General features: G+C 40.4%; 1 protein-coding gene across 4 annotated transcripts in view; it reads left to right on the top strand.

Annotated features, from left to right (window-relative positions):
* The window catches only part of ESM1 (endothelial cell specific molecule 1), a 242,738-nt gene that overhangs the window by 848 nt on the left and 226,812 nt on the right, over window positions 1-15,078 (top strand). Inside the window, exons 2-3 of one of the 4 annotated variants that reach the window (XR_015913784.1) lie at window positions 2,897-3,043; window positions 5,096-5,734. Coding sequence is in view for 3 of the 4 variants with exons in the window: in XM_088531987.1 (XP_088388113.1) it covers window positions 2,897-3,010; window positions 5,063-5,196 (248 nt within the window). In the remaining variant the exon portion in view is untranslated. Of the gene's footprint in view, window positions 1-2,896; window positions 3,044-5,062; window positions 5,744-15,078 lie in introns of those variants that run through there. The other 3 variants (XM_088531987.1, XM_010226710.2, XM_088531988.1) reach the window with 3 other exon arrangements.

Raw genomic sequence — 15,078 nt, 5'->3', positions numbered from 1 at the left:
GTTAAAAGATGTTCCATGTAGATGGGATAGGGGTAATTAGTGTGAGAATATTGTTTAGCCTCAGGGACATCTTTAAAGAAATATGAATAGGAGCTAAGATTTTTGACTGAAACTTTGGAGACCTTTGGAGAACTTTGGAGTTTTAACTGAACTTTGGAGTTACGGCGGGCGAGATAAGAGAGCTGCCTGACCTCCTGGGGCCATGGTCCGATTTAATTCGTTCCTGACTGTGAGATGCTCAGCTACGGTCGGTGTGTGGTCGGGGCAGGCAAGCCAGGGCTCTCCCGTGTGCAGGACAGCAGGAAAAGTCCCGGAGCTGGCTGGGAGAGGAGCGGGGAGCCACTGCTTTCACTCCACGCCAGGTTCGCTGCATGCCATTTCCTCTGCTCCTAGCCCATAGTGTTTCAGGTGAGAGCTGTTCTCACCTCGTTAGGAGGGCAGTTCTTGTAGAGGAGAGAAGGTATTAAAAACACAGGAGTGAGCTTTCTTCTGTACTGCTTCAGTAGGTAGCTGTCTCTGCCTCTGAATAACTTCATTCAAAATGCAGAAATTTTGACATTTAAATATTAGAAATATTAATAACTTTTGTTAAGGGAATGGCTTAGAGAGAGATGCTGCAGAAAGCATTCAGGTTGACTCATATAGAAGACAAACTTGCTTACCTTGCAATATAAATCACACAAATTCATGTGCATATTTGAGGGTGGGATACAAAATATCCCCCCTTTTTTTCTAAAATCTAGAATGTGTCTTGAATTCATACCTTTAAGATTCAAACCAAAAGCAAAAAGTCTGTTACTGAGTAAACTGAATGACCATCAGTTTATTAAAAGTATTGCAGTGTGGGGTATCAGTTATAATTCCTTTATTATTTCCTTAGACAAGTATATACTCTTCACCATCCTCAAGGAAATTTCTTTGCAACAGTAAGCTTAAAATGGGAAGATAGAAACACTGAGGGACATGGGAGCTCATTCTCTGTAGTAGAATCCTAGAAGCTCTGCAGAAAATATTAATGAAATATGAAGTAAAATCTTTTTCCCAGTGAGTCAATGGACAAGCTCATTAATTTCAGTAAAGCCATATTTTGACTTTGAATTCTAAATTGATAATTAGGGCTTCTATTTCACACACAGATTTATTTGAACTAATCTTGCAGAGCACTTTTCTGTCTTTTTTTGTTTTTCTATCTCAGCTCTGAGATGCTGTAATTTCTTATGTACATATTTGATTTTTTTCAGGCAAAGTTTGGAGCCAATATAGTTATTTTGTCTAACCATATATAGATATGATACTAGGTCACTCATTTGTTTTAATAACTTCCAAATTTATACTAAATCATGGGGCAGGGATGGCTAGACTCTTTTCAGCTGTGTATGACTAACTTGCTTTGAAGTTGCAGACAAATAATTTGAACTCCTGTTATTCTATTTCTTAATAGTGAAATGGGTAAAATATGCACAGCGTGTATTTCAGAGCACTTTGCTGAGCATTACTTCATGTTCTTGATAGTTTTATCTCAACAGTTTTAAAAGAGTAGATTAGGTTATTATATTATAGTTGTTTTAATCAATAGCAATGTTGTTATTATCCAAAACAGACTTGGGAAGACTGATGCTTTGCACTTTTATTGGGAAATTCCATCTTCAGGTGTTTCTGCCACAGTGAGAACCAGTTCTCAAGTCTCTTAAATCACAGGCAGTTATTGGCTGATTTATGTAAGATTGGTTTCCTGCTGCACCTCTCCTGCTAGCAGCAGAACCGACTCACATCCCTCAGTTTTACCAGGTCTGCAGAGCCCTTCCGAGTCCTGGCTGATTCCATTGGGGAACCAAGCGCTGCTGGACTCGGGCTTGTTTTGCCCCAGGCTCTGCAGGGCCCCTTGCTGAGGCCCACGGGCGCCCGCTGAGGCGCCGTGGCCTCGTGTGCTGTGAGTGCCAGCCCCACATGCCTGATGGGAGGATGGCGCGCCACAAACTGCTCTGCTTGGGCAGGATTTTGTCTTTTTTCACTCGCGTGAGCAGCAGATCAAAGAGTGCCCTTGTTTGGGACGGGGAGCGCGGTGAAGCTCAGCGAGGTCCTCCAGGCTGGAGAAGATGTCCCTAGATGTCCCTAGGAAAAGTCAGGAGGATTTTCCAGAGCTTTTTTGTGCCCTCTTCAAAGCAAATTCACTGCTTTGGCAGGAGCTGTAGGTGAGACCTTCACTGTCTGCCATGGGAAGGTGATGCTTTTGCTTAAGGAACGTGTCACGTTCCCTGAGAACCGGCAGCGGTTTTCTGCCTCGCTCGGCCTTGGCTTTGCGAGGCTGGGAAGGCAGTTTGCCACCCTGGATAGCTCCTTGGGGCAGGAGTTGGCAGCCACAGGGGAGCCTATAGGAAGTGTCCGTTCCTGTAAAGCAGCCCTGGCGGCGTCTGAATCGCCGGCGCTGTGCAAGTCTCACACGAGCACGCCTGAGGAGTGAGTTCAGAAATGTCCCTTTTTCTAAACCCGGCATTGATCTGCTTAAACTAAAAACCAAGACTTCACCAGACACGATCTGTACTTTTAACCACCTGCTCTGTGATTATGTATTTAGACATTCACATCACCTTTAATTTGCCTTTTAACACCACAAGCATTTCAGAGAAAGACTGTTGATTGTACATGGTAAATAACATAACATGCAGCCATGCTGTAGGAATAGAAAGATGTCTAAATTGTGAGCTAAAGAAAACTTAGGCTTGTTAAAACTGGAAAATACTTGTAACAAAAATCGGCATCCCAAAATCCTTTCATTTCACTCAGAGGTTTTCCAGTTTTAAGGATCTATGCAGAGCAGCTATTGAGGGAGCAGGTAGGTGACCTGGATTACTGAAGACTGCTCTGCTATATTGCTTCCCAATGTGTCATCTTTCAGAGTGTCCCTACGGCACCTACGGAATGGAGTGCAGGAAAACTTGCAATTGTCCGTCTGGCATCTGCGACAGAGTCACTGGGAAGTGTTTGAAGTTTCCGTTTTTTCAACTCTCTGCTCCAAATCGACGAAAAGCCATTTCACACCCAGGTAAGACTTCTTGCGGGGCTTTTAGCAGAAACCACCTTGTGTGTGAGCTATGAGCGCGTGGTGGGTACTGTGCGTGAGCGCTGTGTGCTGTGGTGCAGCTGTGCTATTATCTAACAAGGCACATTTATTTTTCTCATTGGCAACTCCTTTAACTTATGGCAGGGAATTAGGTGTGCTACAATCCATCTGGAAAACCTAACAAGGCAAAAGGGTTTGGAGCTGTTGCATGCACTAGTGATATGAGGTTGGTTGTGCAACACAAGGATATGCCGAGACTCGTATCAGCCCATTTAGATGCATGGAGCCAGTGGTAAAAATTACCTTTTTTCTTTGAAGCCAGTGCTTACACATTTTCAGATGTCCGTGAAATGTTTTATGAGATGATTTCATTTAGTTATTTACACAGCATGTCTCCTAGAATACGTACTTATGTTTAATATTATTTCGTAAGCTTGCAAAGATTCTTCACGAATTCTCTAAAAAGTGAAAGTATGTGAAAACAATTGAGTATTTGGAGGCAGAAGGAAGAGATTACAGATTTTATTTAAACGTGAGGTTGAAAGTTTTTCCTCTTTGATTATCTGTCTGGTAATACTGAAGTACATTTAACTGAGTAATGCTGAACTTAAGGCATTAAAAAGGAATTAAAAGGCATTAAAAGGAATTTTAAACATTTCAAATAAATACCAGTGACTTAATCCTAGTATACTGGGGACTTTTTTCGAATTTAACCCAAATCCTAGAAGTTTTTTTCTCCTCCAGCTGCAATTTGTTTGCCTTGTTCTGATTATTTCCTATTACATTAAACTGTCTAGTGCTTGTTGCTGTAATATATAGGGGTTGTCTTGCTCCTCTTCTCTGTATAGAGAAGAATAGAAAGGAACAAGCTGTTCATATCACATTAAAAATCATTTTAGAAAAAAAAATCAGTCTTGTTCCTTTCTGACCTTTCTCTGTGCTTATGTTCTTTTGCCTTTCTACATTTGTGTAGTACCAAGGGTGCTGAAATAACTCAAAAAAATATCGTCTTCATTTTTTTCTTTTTTTTTCCTGCTTCTACTATATGCCCAGAGGTTACCAGGTAGCCTGTTCATTAGTTCCTGCTCCATTTTCTCCCCCACTGCCCCACTTTTGAATCAAAGCTTGTGCAGACGCAATATTTAGCTAATTGTGTGAACCCAACCGAGGGATCTCTTCATCCCAGAGAAGCAAGTGGAACTTTTGCTGTTGCCAATGCAAAGATTACATACAGATTTCTATCCCTCAGAGGTCATCACTGATATAGTAGACCAGGAATATTTTGTATAGTAGGTCATGGGATGGTCACAAATGACTGCTTTTAATAGTGGTCTTCAGTGGCAGCTATGCAATCTGGGATAGAGATTTGGCTAGTTGTATATAACAACTGAATGCTTCCATATCTTACTCAGGTCAGTTTGTGGCCCATATGTTTTAGAGAGATCCTATGGCTACATGTATGCTAGTAAATTAAGCAGTGGCAGAGAGTGTTCCTGTGTATTGCTCTTCACTGTCCTGTCCACCTGGCACAGACGGTGCCAGACCAGCTGGACTTTCTTCCCAGCAACCGCAGTCAGAGTTCAGGAACTGGCATGAGCCAGCGACCATTTCCAGCAGGCAGACCGGATATCTCTTACCTTCTTGTGGAGGGTAATGGAGCTGAAGGGTATGCGTCAGGTTATTCCATGACAGCCTCCAGACTGTTTAATTTACTACTGTAGGATCCACTACTGCAGAGGTCCTGGTGAGGATATGTTCTCTGATCCCATGTCACTCTGGGAGTCTGAGCGCTGGAAGCTGAATTCAGGTCACCTGCCTTATGCTTAAACTATTAGAAAACACATCCGTTCTATGCCATAATTTGGCAGGTATTTTGCAACTAGGTAACCAAAGATATTCAGGTAGATTCATGTAAAATGGATTATTAATTAATAATTTACTGAAATGTTCCCAAACCCAGGAAAGAAGTTGTATGAAAACATTTCAGTTCTCTTATTTTTTTCACAAAATCTACCTTCTCTTTTAAATTTTCAGAGAACGACATGGCATCAGGGGATGGCAATTCAGTAAAAGAGGAATTTGTCAAGGAGAAAGCAATTCATTCTCCGGTAATGAAATGGCTAAATCCTCGCTGATATTTACTCACACTCATAAGACTTTCAAGTGAATGCATTTCTCAGATTATTGAATATGCAACAACACACTTTAAGAACTAGGTAGACCTATAGCATATGAAAATGTAACCTCTGAAGGCCAATTGTGATTCTGTTTTTCATGAGAAAAATGTTTACTTAAAAATAGACTGTACAGTGTATATGATTTTTGATATTTGTTTTGATACGTATTTGAACACAGAAATGTATTGTGGATTGCTGAATGTATAGTATTATTAAAAAGAAGAAAACAACAACACAATTCAACCCTCCTTGTTCAAATAAAGTTGAAGGCCAACTCTTGCAGCCTCAGACCAGAAAAGCTCTCATTGAATTCAGTGGACCTTTTGGGTGAGTCCAAAATTATTGGTATGGAGCCAAAGTGAAAGAAATGCACGTCAACAAGTCCCAGGATAGAAAGTAATGCCCCTGAGTCATACCAACAGAAATAATAATATTGTGGGAGCATAGTGGTGTGAATTAAATAAACCACCATCAACCATTAGTCATTTTCTGGGCTGTGAAAGTTTGGTTACAGTTCATAGGAGAAAAATATGCCTTTTTCAGGGAGAAAACACCTATCATTTAAGTTTATATGTTGTGAATATCTCAGCTGAGACACTGTAAAAATATATTGTATTAGGTAGATATCTAATATTAAATTCTGTATAGAGAAACAGATCTTTGGTAAATTATGCAGATTTGTAGAGGAACGCCTGGAAACACAGAAGTTATTTAGTATTATTTAAATGTATATGTCTCTATAAAATAGATATATTAGTGCCCTTATGGTGATATCTGCATTTTGTGAGGAAGAGAAGGTCCGAGGCCACAGGGCAGCGAATGGATCTTCCTTCTTCCCTGCTGGCTGCAGCTCCTCTCTGACTCTGAGGATGGACTTTATCCAACCACATGTAGACAAGACACGGACTCACAGTTCAATAGCGGATAGAGCAGCCAGAGCCGACAGGTCCTGGGTGCCCCTTCCTTCATTTCTTAGTAGCAGGGACAAGCAGTCCTGTTCCAGCCACCAACGTAACCTGCCTGCACTAGGGAGTCAGGAATCAGCGGTCTCTCTTTCAGTTTTTTATTTGAAACATAAAAATCCGCACTCAGATGGCTTTACTAATATGTTTGGAAACAATCAGATCCTCAGATACTGGAAATTAATGTAGTGGCATTGGAGTAAGCCTGGACTGCATGCAGCCAGGAAGCTCCTCATGGTGCAGAGCAGCCTTGTTAGACAGCAGCCCTCTTTCCTCTGAAATCAGTGTGAATGTTGACAGCAATGCCATGAACATAGGAAACTCCAAAGACTTTCAAGAGTCCAAATCCCGATCCAAAGCCAATTTCAGTCAACACAGATTGTTTTCACCTATGGAGGAATTAGAATAAAAAGAAAGTGACTGCAGTCATTTAAGTCTGGCACTATGGGTTTTCTGGCTACAATAATTAGAGAAAAATGAACAGAAATCTCAAGCTAACATGTACCATATTTTAACCTGTATCGATGTTTAGGTCTGAGGGAAAGGGGTATTATATTTGGATCTTTACAAGCAAAGATATTGATTCTCAACCACTGATATCAAAAGTAATTTTCTTGATTTTAGTGAGAGCAGGATTAAACGCATGTTCCTTCAGCAGACTGAAGAGAATTATTTAAAGATTGAAATGAATATTTGCATACTTTATTGTTATTTTGCAACAGTGTCATGAATGACATTATGGGTTTTTGAAGGTAAATCTAATAAGCTGGTTGGTTTTAAAAGTATATGATTATTATTGTTCAATAAAAAAAAAATGAAAGTGTCACTGTCTATTGTGTGTATTGATAATAAACAGAATAAGATTCCAGACTATTGCATAGCCACTGTGCATGCAGTCTAGGCAAAATTTTTCTCCCAGGTCCATAGAGGGGCTACAAAATGGCTACAACTATTTGAATAAGTAAATTTGCTGGCTACAACTATTTGAGTAAGAAAATTTGCTGGGGCCTGCTCCTTGTCACTGCAGAAAACAGACACATTCAGGATGGCCCAGAATTCAGAATGGGAGGAAACATTTTGGGTCAAACAATTTGGGGACAAATTCTTCTATTTTCCATCAAGCCTTTGCTTTTCCTTAACTGCCCCGGTGACAGATCGCTCCACACAAAATAGTTTCTGACATTACATTAGAGAGAAAGCAAATTGCATGAAATGATGTGCATGGAACCTAGGGCTGCTAATCTGCCTTCCCTATAGTCCTTCCTTTCTACTTTCTACCTCCCCTGTCACATCTGCTCTCAGTTCCCCTCCACTCTCCATTTCCCTTGTTTTGTGCAAGGAGACTCTCTTTTACACTTTTTCTCCTTTTCACACTTAATTGTGTGTGTTTCAGGTGCCACTTCCTCATCCCAGCAAGCCAGAGATCAGCCGTAGATGCTCTTTTCTTCCAGAAGAAAAGTTCTGACTGCTCCTGCCACTTTATTTAAATACTTTTTTCATACATTAATTCCAATGAGACTGTGTTTGTAAGTGGCAAATAGGCCTCATTTCTAGTAGTCTTGATTTTCTCAATTAGTACAGAGCAAAATAGTAAGATTATTTCAGATTATATACACAGATTATTACAGATTATATGCTTAATATGTAAATATACTGTCAAGTATATTGTAATACAATATAATTGTTTCTGTTATACCCTGTATCATAGGATGTTGCAGGCACCATTACAGTACAAGCAACATATTGTTGTATGCCTGAAATATACAGAGGAATAGAAAAGCCTAAAATGCATTCAGATATGTTCCACCTGTGATTCAAATGTTGTACAACACATATAGTACAGACCAACATTACATGACAAACAGCTTTATCAGCTTCAACATTGCAAAACAGCTTCAATGTACTTTAAGGTATAAGTTCCTTGCATTAACACATTTGCACAGGTTATTTTGAGACATACCACAGCATAACCACCCTAATATGATTAACAGCATAAATTTGTCTCCATGATCTGCTGAGACTTACGTATTAGTGCAAACACACCAAACCACAGTTTAAATGGAAATATATTTATTATCACCTCTGTGCATGCTTGATATCTGTTTAAATGGACTGTCAGGTCACAGCAGTGCTTTGAGAGTACTTCCTGACACCTGCAAAGTTGGTAAATATTTCCTGTTTTTGTTGTGTCTGCTGAAAATAGGGATTTTACAAGTGGGAGCTGACAGTTTGACAGGCTCTCCGTGACACTCTCTCGTAGTGTGGTTTCCACCGACTCCTGCGACCATCCACGAGGACCAGGGCTGCCCAGAGGCACCTTCTGCCCTTCTTGCTCTCCCCACACTGGCAGCAGCCGAGCGCGTAGCTGTGTCCTGGGTGGCCACAGACCACGCACAACCTGCCTGCCCGGCTCAGCGCTTGCACAGCGGGTGCATATACCGAGTACATAGGGATAGCACACATAGGGGAATACAGCAAACACAAAGCAGGACCTGGTCTCTGCATGCTGAAACATTCCCTGCTGCTTCTCTTCAAGTGCCAGGCTGGATGGAGAAAAAGACAAAGATTTCCTTTAAATTTATCAGTTCTGCTGTGCTCCTCCCTGTTTCCTTCCCAACCACTGCGCTTCCACAGTAACTGCAACTCCAACTTATGTACTGGCTCCCCTATTACTTATTAAAGTTTTAACGTAAATATTGGACCGAAATTAGGTGCAACAATTAATGATGCGAGAGCAAATCTTCACCATTCCAGTGAATTTTTATCCACCTCTTTTAATTTTTCTTGAAACAATTTACATCATGAAGTCATTCTGCTGCCTCTAAACACCAAGCTGCAAGAGAGTTCTTTGATAAACTAGGATAACGGGAGTCGTATGAACATTACTTGAAAATGTCTTTCTTCCTCACAGGAGAAACATCTATTTTTGAAGAACAAATAATGGATTGGAATGCCATTGAAATCCAAACACAATATTAGTATGTTCCTGAAAAAAAATAGGTACAATGCTGAGGGAGAATGCATGAGAGCCCTTGCAGCTGTGTCACCCTTTCCTGTTTGTTATTTTTAGTTTTCTGTTCCCGCTTTTTATTTTCAGCTATGCTTTGCTTCCTATGCAGCTTCCCTTCAACTCCTGTGTAGCTTTTTCTTATATATTGCAGCAGGCATTTGGATATTTTTTTTCTTTTTTTTTCTCTCTCTCCTTTTTTTCTTTTTTTTTCCAAAGGAAACCCAAGCAATGCTGGCCAGCTTCAGGAACTCGTGTTTCTCTTGGCATTGCTTGAGCTCTTGGTTTTCTAAAGGCATTTAGGAAATTTACATTGGCAGTTTTGAGCTTTGAACATGATAAGGCTTTATAAGCACAAGAAAATAGCAGCACACATAGAGAATGCAAGTCTGCTCTTCAGTCTGTCCCAGGCTTCCTCGCTCCTAGGAAACCATCGCTATCCAGTTTTGCTTTAATGTTTCAGGATGTCATTAGAAAACAAATAAATAAACAAAATCACCAAACCAGGACATTTAAGATACCAGCTCTAGTAAAATATTGTGTTGTTGTAAGATGTGTTTTGTTTGTTTGTTTGTTTTTTCTTATTTGTATATTGAAGTTCTTGAGATCTTATACAGGCATGTCGTCTATTTATGGAACAGGAAGTGCTATCACCTCTTAAAATGGTACCACAAATTTCACACTGCTGAGTGTTTTCCTATGACCCATATTCACTGAGTTAGTTAAGAACCTCAGTTGGTGTTTTAAAAAAAGAATGTTTTGGAATTTCCTTAGGCAGAAAGACTTGCAAGGGGGGACCAGAGATTCAGAAATCAGGAGCCACAAATACAGTCCAAACGGTGTTGTTAAAAAAGAAAAATGATTTCTGGCCCTTGGCTCCCAACAGGAACTGTAAGCCTGGGGCTAGTGGTAATGATGCCTTCCAATGGCAACGATAAAACCAGAGTGAGCAGCAAAAAGGGTGAACAGCGAAAGCATCTCTTTCCCTCCCTAATCTCTCATCTCCCAGCTCTAGAAAGCCTCCTGGAGCTGCTCCCACTCCGAATGACAAAGGCTGGCAGCCGCTGGCTGCTGTGAACTCCTCCTACAAAACACTGCCGAGCTGCCGAGCTTTGTACCTGGCTTGGTATCCCCGAATCCTTCCGTAATGGAAACTCTGCACAAATGCCTGAGGCACAAAATTAAATGATTTCCAGGACAACATAGGCTATACCTGGGTCTAGCCTTTGTCTCTAGGGCATTCGCATCTCTAACCAGCTTGGCTTGTGCTATCTTGGATAGGGAGATAAGGTGATGGTGGTGTGAGGCTCTTTTCTATAGATGGCTGAGGCAGAAGCAGAAAGAATGAAAGGTGAGATCAGTCTTGGCCGATTCATACAGGGAAATCATGGGACACCAGAGGAGTGATGACTGCATAGGAAGAATGTGGTAGCTGGTCTCAGCCCTGACATCAGGTAAAGCAGGGTCATCTTTCTGTGCTGCTGCTTCCTCAGGGAATGTAATAACATAAAGAGAAGGTCAGAATGGTCTTAGGTCGTACCAAATGTCTTTGTAGCCCAGTATCTTCTTTATAATGAATTGTAGCACCCTACAACCAATCTGATCTGCCCACCACTCACCAGAACCTCTTCAGGATCTGTCACCTTTTCCATCTGGCACAGAGTAGAGCCTCCCTACGACTGGAACTGCCAGGGGTTCAGCGCCAGGAGTTACGGGGAGTGAGATGTGAACACCGGAAGTCAGAGACTACAGTCACTTCTCTGGCCACATTCTGGCCTCTCTCGTGATATGCTGAATCAAATCTTTTTCTTGGGACATTTAACTTCTAAGGATCGAAATAATAGGTCAAAATAGCTCTCTTGGTGATAATGTGAACTACGTGGTTCACCTTGTACAAGTTTCTGTCCAGTCTATGTACTTCTTTCTTGAAAACTACTGCAGTATTGAAGTACCAAAATGTCTCCTTTTCTTTATTTATGTTTTTAAATGTAGATACAGAGAGAATAGTTTTTGCCTTGGTGACATTTTTCTCATATTATATTAAGGCTGAAGAACTGAAGAGTAATGGAGTAAAGAGAGAATCACATCATGTCATATTCAGAGAACTTGTTTGTTCCATCTGAAGATGAAGTACTTCTATAAAACATGTGGAATGCAGTGGAAGAAAAAAAAAACGGTAAAAAAACAGAAATAGTAAAAAAATGAGAGTAAATAACATATTCATAAAAATTGACATTTTACTTATACAACACTCCCCATCGTCCTTTTATATTGGGGCTTATATGTCCCTGAAACCTTTGACCCAATCCCGATTTCAACAAAGGAAATAGGAAAATTCCTGTGACTGAAAAAAAAACAATAATGGCAACAGTAGCATTGCCCATAGAATATGAAACTGTGCAAGATTTCATGTGATGTTTAGTAGAAAAGCAGGAGTTCAAATATAAGCTGTTAAGTGTTCAGTTGAGATACATGCCCTTTATTTGCATTTATCTGTATTTACTGTATTTACTGTTTGCATGCTCTTTACTTTCTTGCATACATTTGTATATCCTTATTACCCAGTTTTTCCGCTGTCTCCTTTCTCTGGAATTCCTTGGAATTGCAGCCAGGCCTTTGTTGTGAGTGAGGAACAAGAGCTGTCCATTCTGTTGTGCAGAGAAAAGATTTTTTTTTTTTATGAATCAAAAATGTGTTCTTTATTTAGAAAAAAAAGCACAATATATCCTCACTCTGTGTAAACAATCTGACCTTCAGGTGGAATGCAGCCAGGGGGTCTATAAATAGTATCCTTAATAAGGAAAGAGACAGAAGCATTTAGAGTTCAACTGGCAACACTCACAGATGGAGAAACAGAAAAGGAGTTACCTGTAGCTCTGGTGCTTTCAAAAACACAGATATAATTTCTCTAGAAACTCAGTTCAGGCGGTGGTGATCAGATACAAGCATTTTTCATTTGAAAAAACAGCAGGGAGCCCTATGTATTATAAAATCTTTTCACTGCTGTATGGCGCTTCCTTTGCTATTTCATGAGCATCTCACAGTCCTAAATGTGTTTCTCATTGCTGCTCTCATAGACAGAAAGGCAATGTAGGTTACAGGCAGCAAACTGAAGAAAGAGGAGCCCAAGTGTCTCAGCCCTGACTACATTGACACACGGTCAGTCACAAAACCTGCATTTGAACCCACGGCTGCAGGTATTAGGCTAATGACCTGCATATTCATGGTCATCCTTTCTTCAAACCGCTTTAAAATACTCACAGGCCTCCAGGCATCCAGTGGGTTAACCAGAAAAAAGGTATGCATTGGTTTAACTTTCGTGCCTGTGATTTGCTATTAATGCAGGGAGACTGGATTACAGTGGCAGATGCACTTTGACCCTGTATCCACTTAGAGCCCCATAATATTACCAGGGGGCTCAGAGCAAGAGGTGGTTGCTGCTGCAGGTGGTTTATCACAGCCCAGCAGCAGTTTGCTCATCAGTCACGAGTGTTTCCTCTAGCCATAGATAGATGTTTGCTTCCAATACTTTGTGCATCTTCAGGCACCTTCATTCTGCAGCAAGATTGATGTGAAAATATTTTTGTTTGCACAGATATTTTGGGAATAGCATTTCTTCACCCAAGTATGTATGTGAGACAGCAGGGTGCATGTAAGTTTTGTTGAGTGATTATCAGATGCAATTAAATTTTAGTGATTTCTCAGGAAGTATAAAGTAACCCACAGGAGGATCTTCTCCATAGTCCCAGCTCAAATTCTGGGATTTTAGACTTGAAAAAGCCCAGAAAGCCAGGTAATAACATCAATAGCAGTTCCTGTTGTCTTCCTTAGACACGTTTTTAAAAAGTGGTATTTCCTAGGTTTTATATTGCAGTGGCATTGAAAGCTGGAAGTCCTGCTTCCCTCCTCAAAACCAGGCCTGCTTCGCCTTACAATGCAGACAACATCCTCCACATCAAAACAAAAACTGAATGGACTGATCATTAAAGCTGCGCAAAAGCACCAGCTGTCCGGACACATAGCAGGACAGCAAGAGCTATTTACCGAGGAGCCTTTCAGATGATTCAGGCCCATTTCATTATCCATGGGAGTAACCCGAGCCCTCATTGTCCCTTTCCCTCTCTGCTTCCCTCGTTTTGTTTCGGGCCATTGTTTCTAGCAGACACTCAAATGCTTTGGGACAGGCCTGTGTCTTCCTGTGAGCTTGCAGACACCCAAGTGCACAGAAGTCCCAGTGCTACGTGGCATGGTTCAAACGGACATTTAAGTCTCGGCAGCTAAGCAGGCAAGTGTTGGCAAATATTTAAACTTGGAAGGTTGACTATAATTTCCATGTATATTGATGTATCCCGGCTGTGATTCATAATTATTAGTCAATATTCCTGATATTCTCTGTAGGACTCATTAGCATGAGTTACACTCAAAGAGAATCAGGCTAATCTCCAGGATATCCTCAAGGAGACAACGTATTCTATATTACAGTTGTAAGAGCATTACAATAGCTCTTCAGGATCCTACCTAGTGTCCCTCCTTGCCTCTTGCTTTTTTAAAGTAAAATCAGCCTCTCTGCTATGCTAATTTGTTTCTTCCTGCCTGTATTTTTTTTTTCTAATTCTTATTAGGAAAAGATCTTTTTTTTTTTCTCCTCTCACCACAGATGTTTTTCCACGGTGCAGCTCAAGTTATTTCAGCAGACAAACCCTGTCTCTGCCACCTCAAATTCTGTAAGACAGAATGACATCTCATTTTAAAACTCATATTATTATCTCTTCCCTCTACCACACCACAGAAGTTTAAACTGTTTTCTTTAATTTAATTTAAAATGTTTACTTCTTTATACTATTTCTGTCCAATTATTGCTTGTAAGAGCAAGTTTCCTTCTATGTTCTGCAACATGTAATAAAGAAAGCAGAAAAATAAAAATGAAACAAAGTTTGAAACTGAGAAACTTTTAACATTACACTAAAATGATTACACCTCCTACACTTGTAATAAAAATAATATCAATATTTATTTTTTGTTTAATGATTGCCTCTCAAGCTCTAAAGCACATTTCCCTTTCCTGTTTAAAAAGGAAGAAAGTGAGACCCAAAGTAGTGGTATAATATGGTTGGGTTTACCATCAGACGAGGAGAAGCTGGAAATAGACTCAGTTCTCTTGCTAATAAAACCTTGAGATGCTTAAAATATATTTTTTCTTTTAAACTTAAGCATCTTTGTTGTGATTGTTTCCCTTGAGGACAAACTGGTGTTTCTGCAGTCCTTACCCAGTAAGTGCTTATCGAAGAAAGTGGAGTTTGGTGTGAAAGGAGTAAAGATTGCAAGAAGCAGTCCTTTGGCCATGGTGCCAGGTTTCCAAGGAGTAGCTGAAAATGTCTCCAGAATCTTTTCCCTGCCACCAGGCCTTCATGAAAAGCAAATATTTTTCTTTCTGATTTGTACACTTAGCACTTCCAAATAATTTCATCAGCCATATGAGGCTTTTCTCCTGTTTGAAATAAATGATTCGGTCAAAAGTTGTATTTGAGAAATGGTCTAGTACTAATAAAGTACATTTGAAAAAAAAGCTAGCAGCCTTGTTTAAACACAGACATCCAGATTAGATCTTTATTCATTACATGGTTTGTTAAAAGGAGGCATCATTTTATGCAGAGAACTTTCCCTGGGTCTTGCAAGCTGGGAGTGTCTATTATAAATGTAGTAGAGTACTTCCAAGCATGGGTGAATGGTGGATGCAGCAGGTAATACCCTCCATGCTGGCAGGAATCTGTCTGTGCGTGCTGCAGCATCCAGGGCTGATCAAAGCAGGTTGGTGGGGAGCTTGCAGGGGACCTTCTGAAACGTGCTGTAGTCTCAAACAGCCTCTGAAAG

This window comes from Tinamus guttatus, unplaced genomic scaffold, assembly GCF_059628265.1.
Source record: "Tinamus guttatus ecotype Peru unplaced genomic scaffold, ASM5962826v1 Tinamus_guttatus_pri_ptg000444l, whole genome shotgun sequence".
NCBI classification, from domain to species: domain Eukaryota; kingdom Metazoa; phylum Chordata; class Aves; order Tinamiformes; family Tinamidae; genus Tinamus; species Tinamus guttatus.
This window is presented reverse-complemented; position numbering and strand designations above follow the sequence as displayed.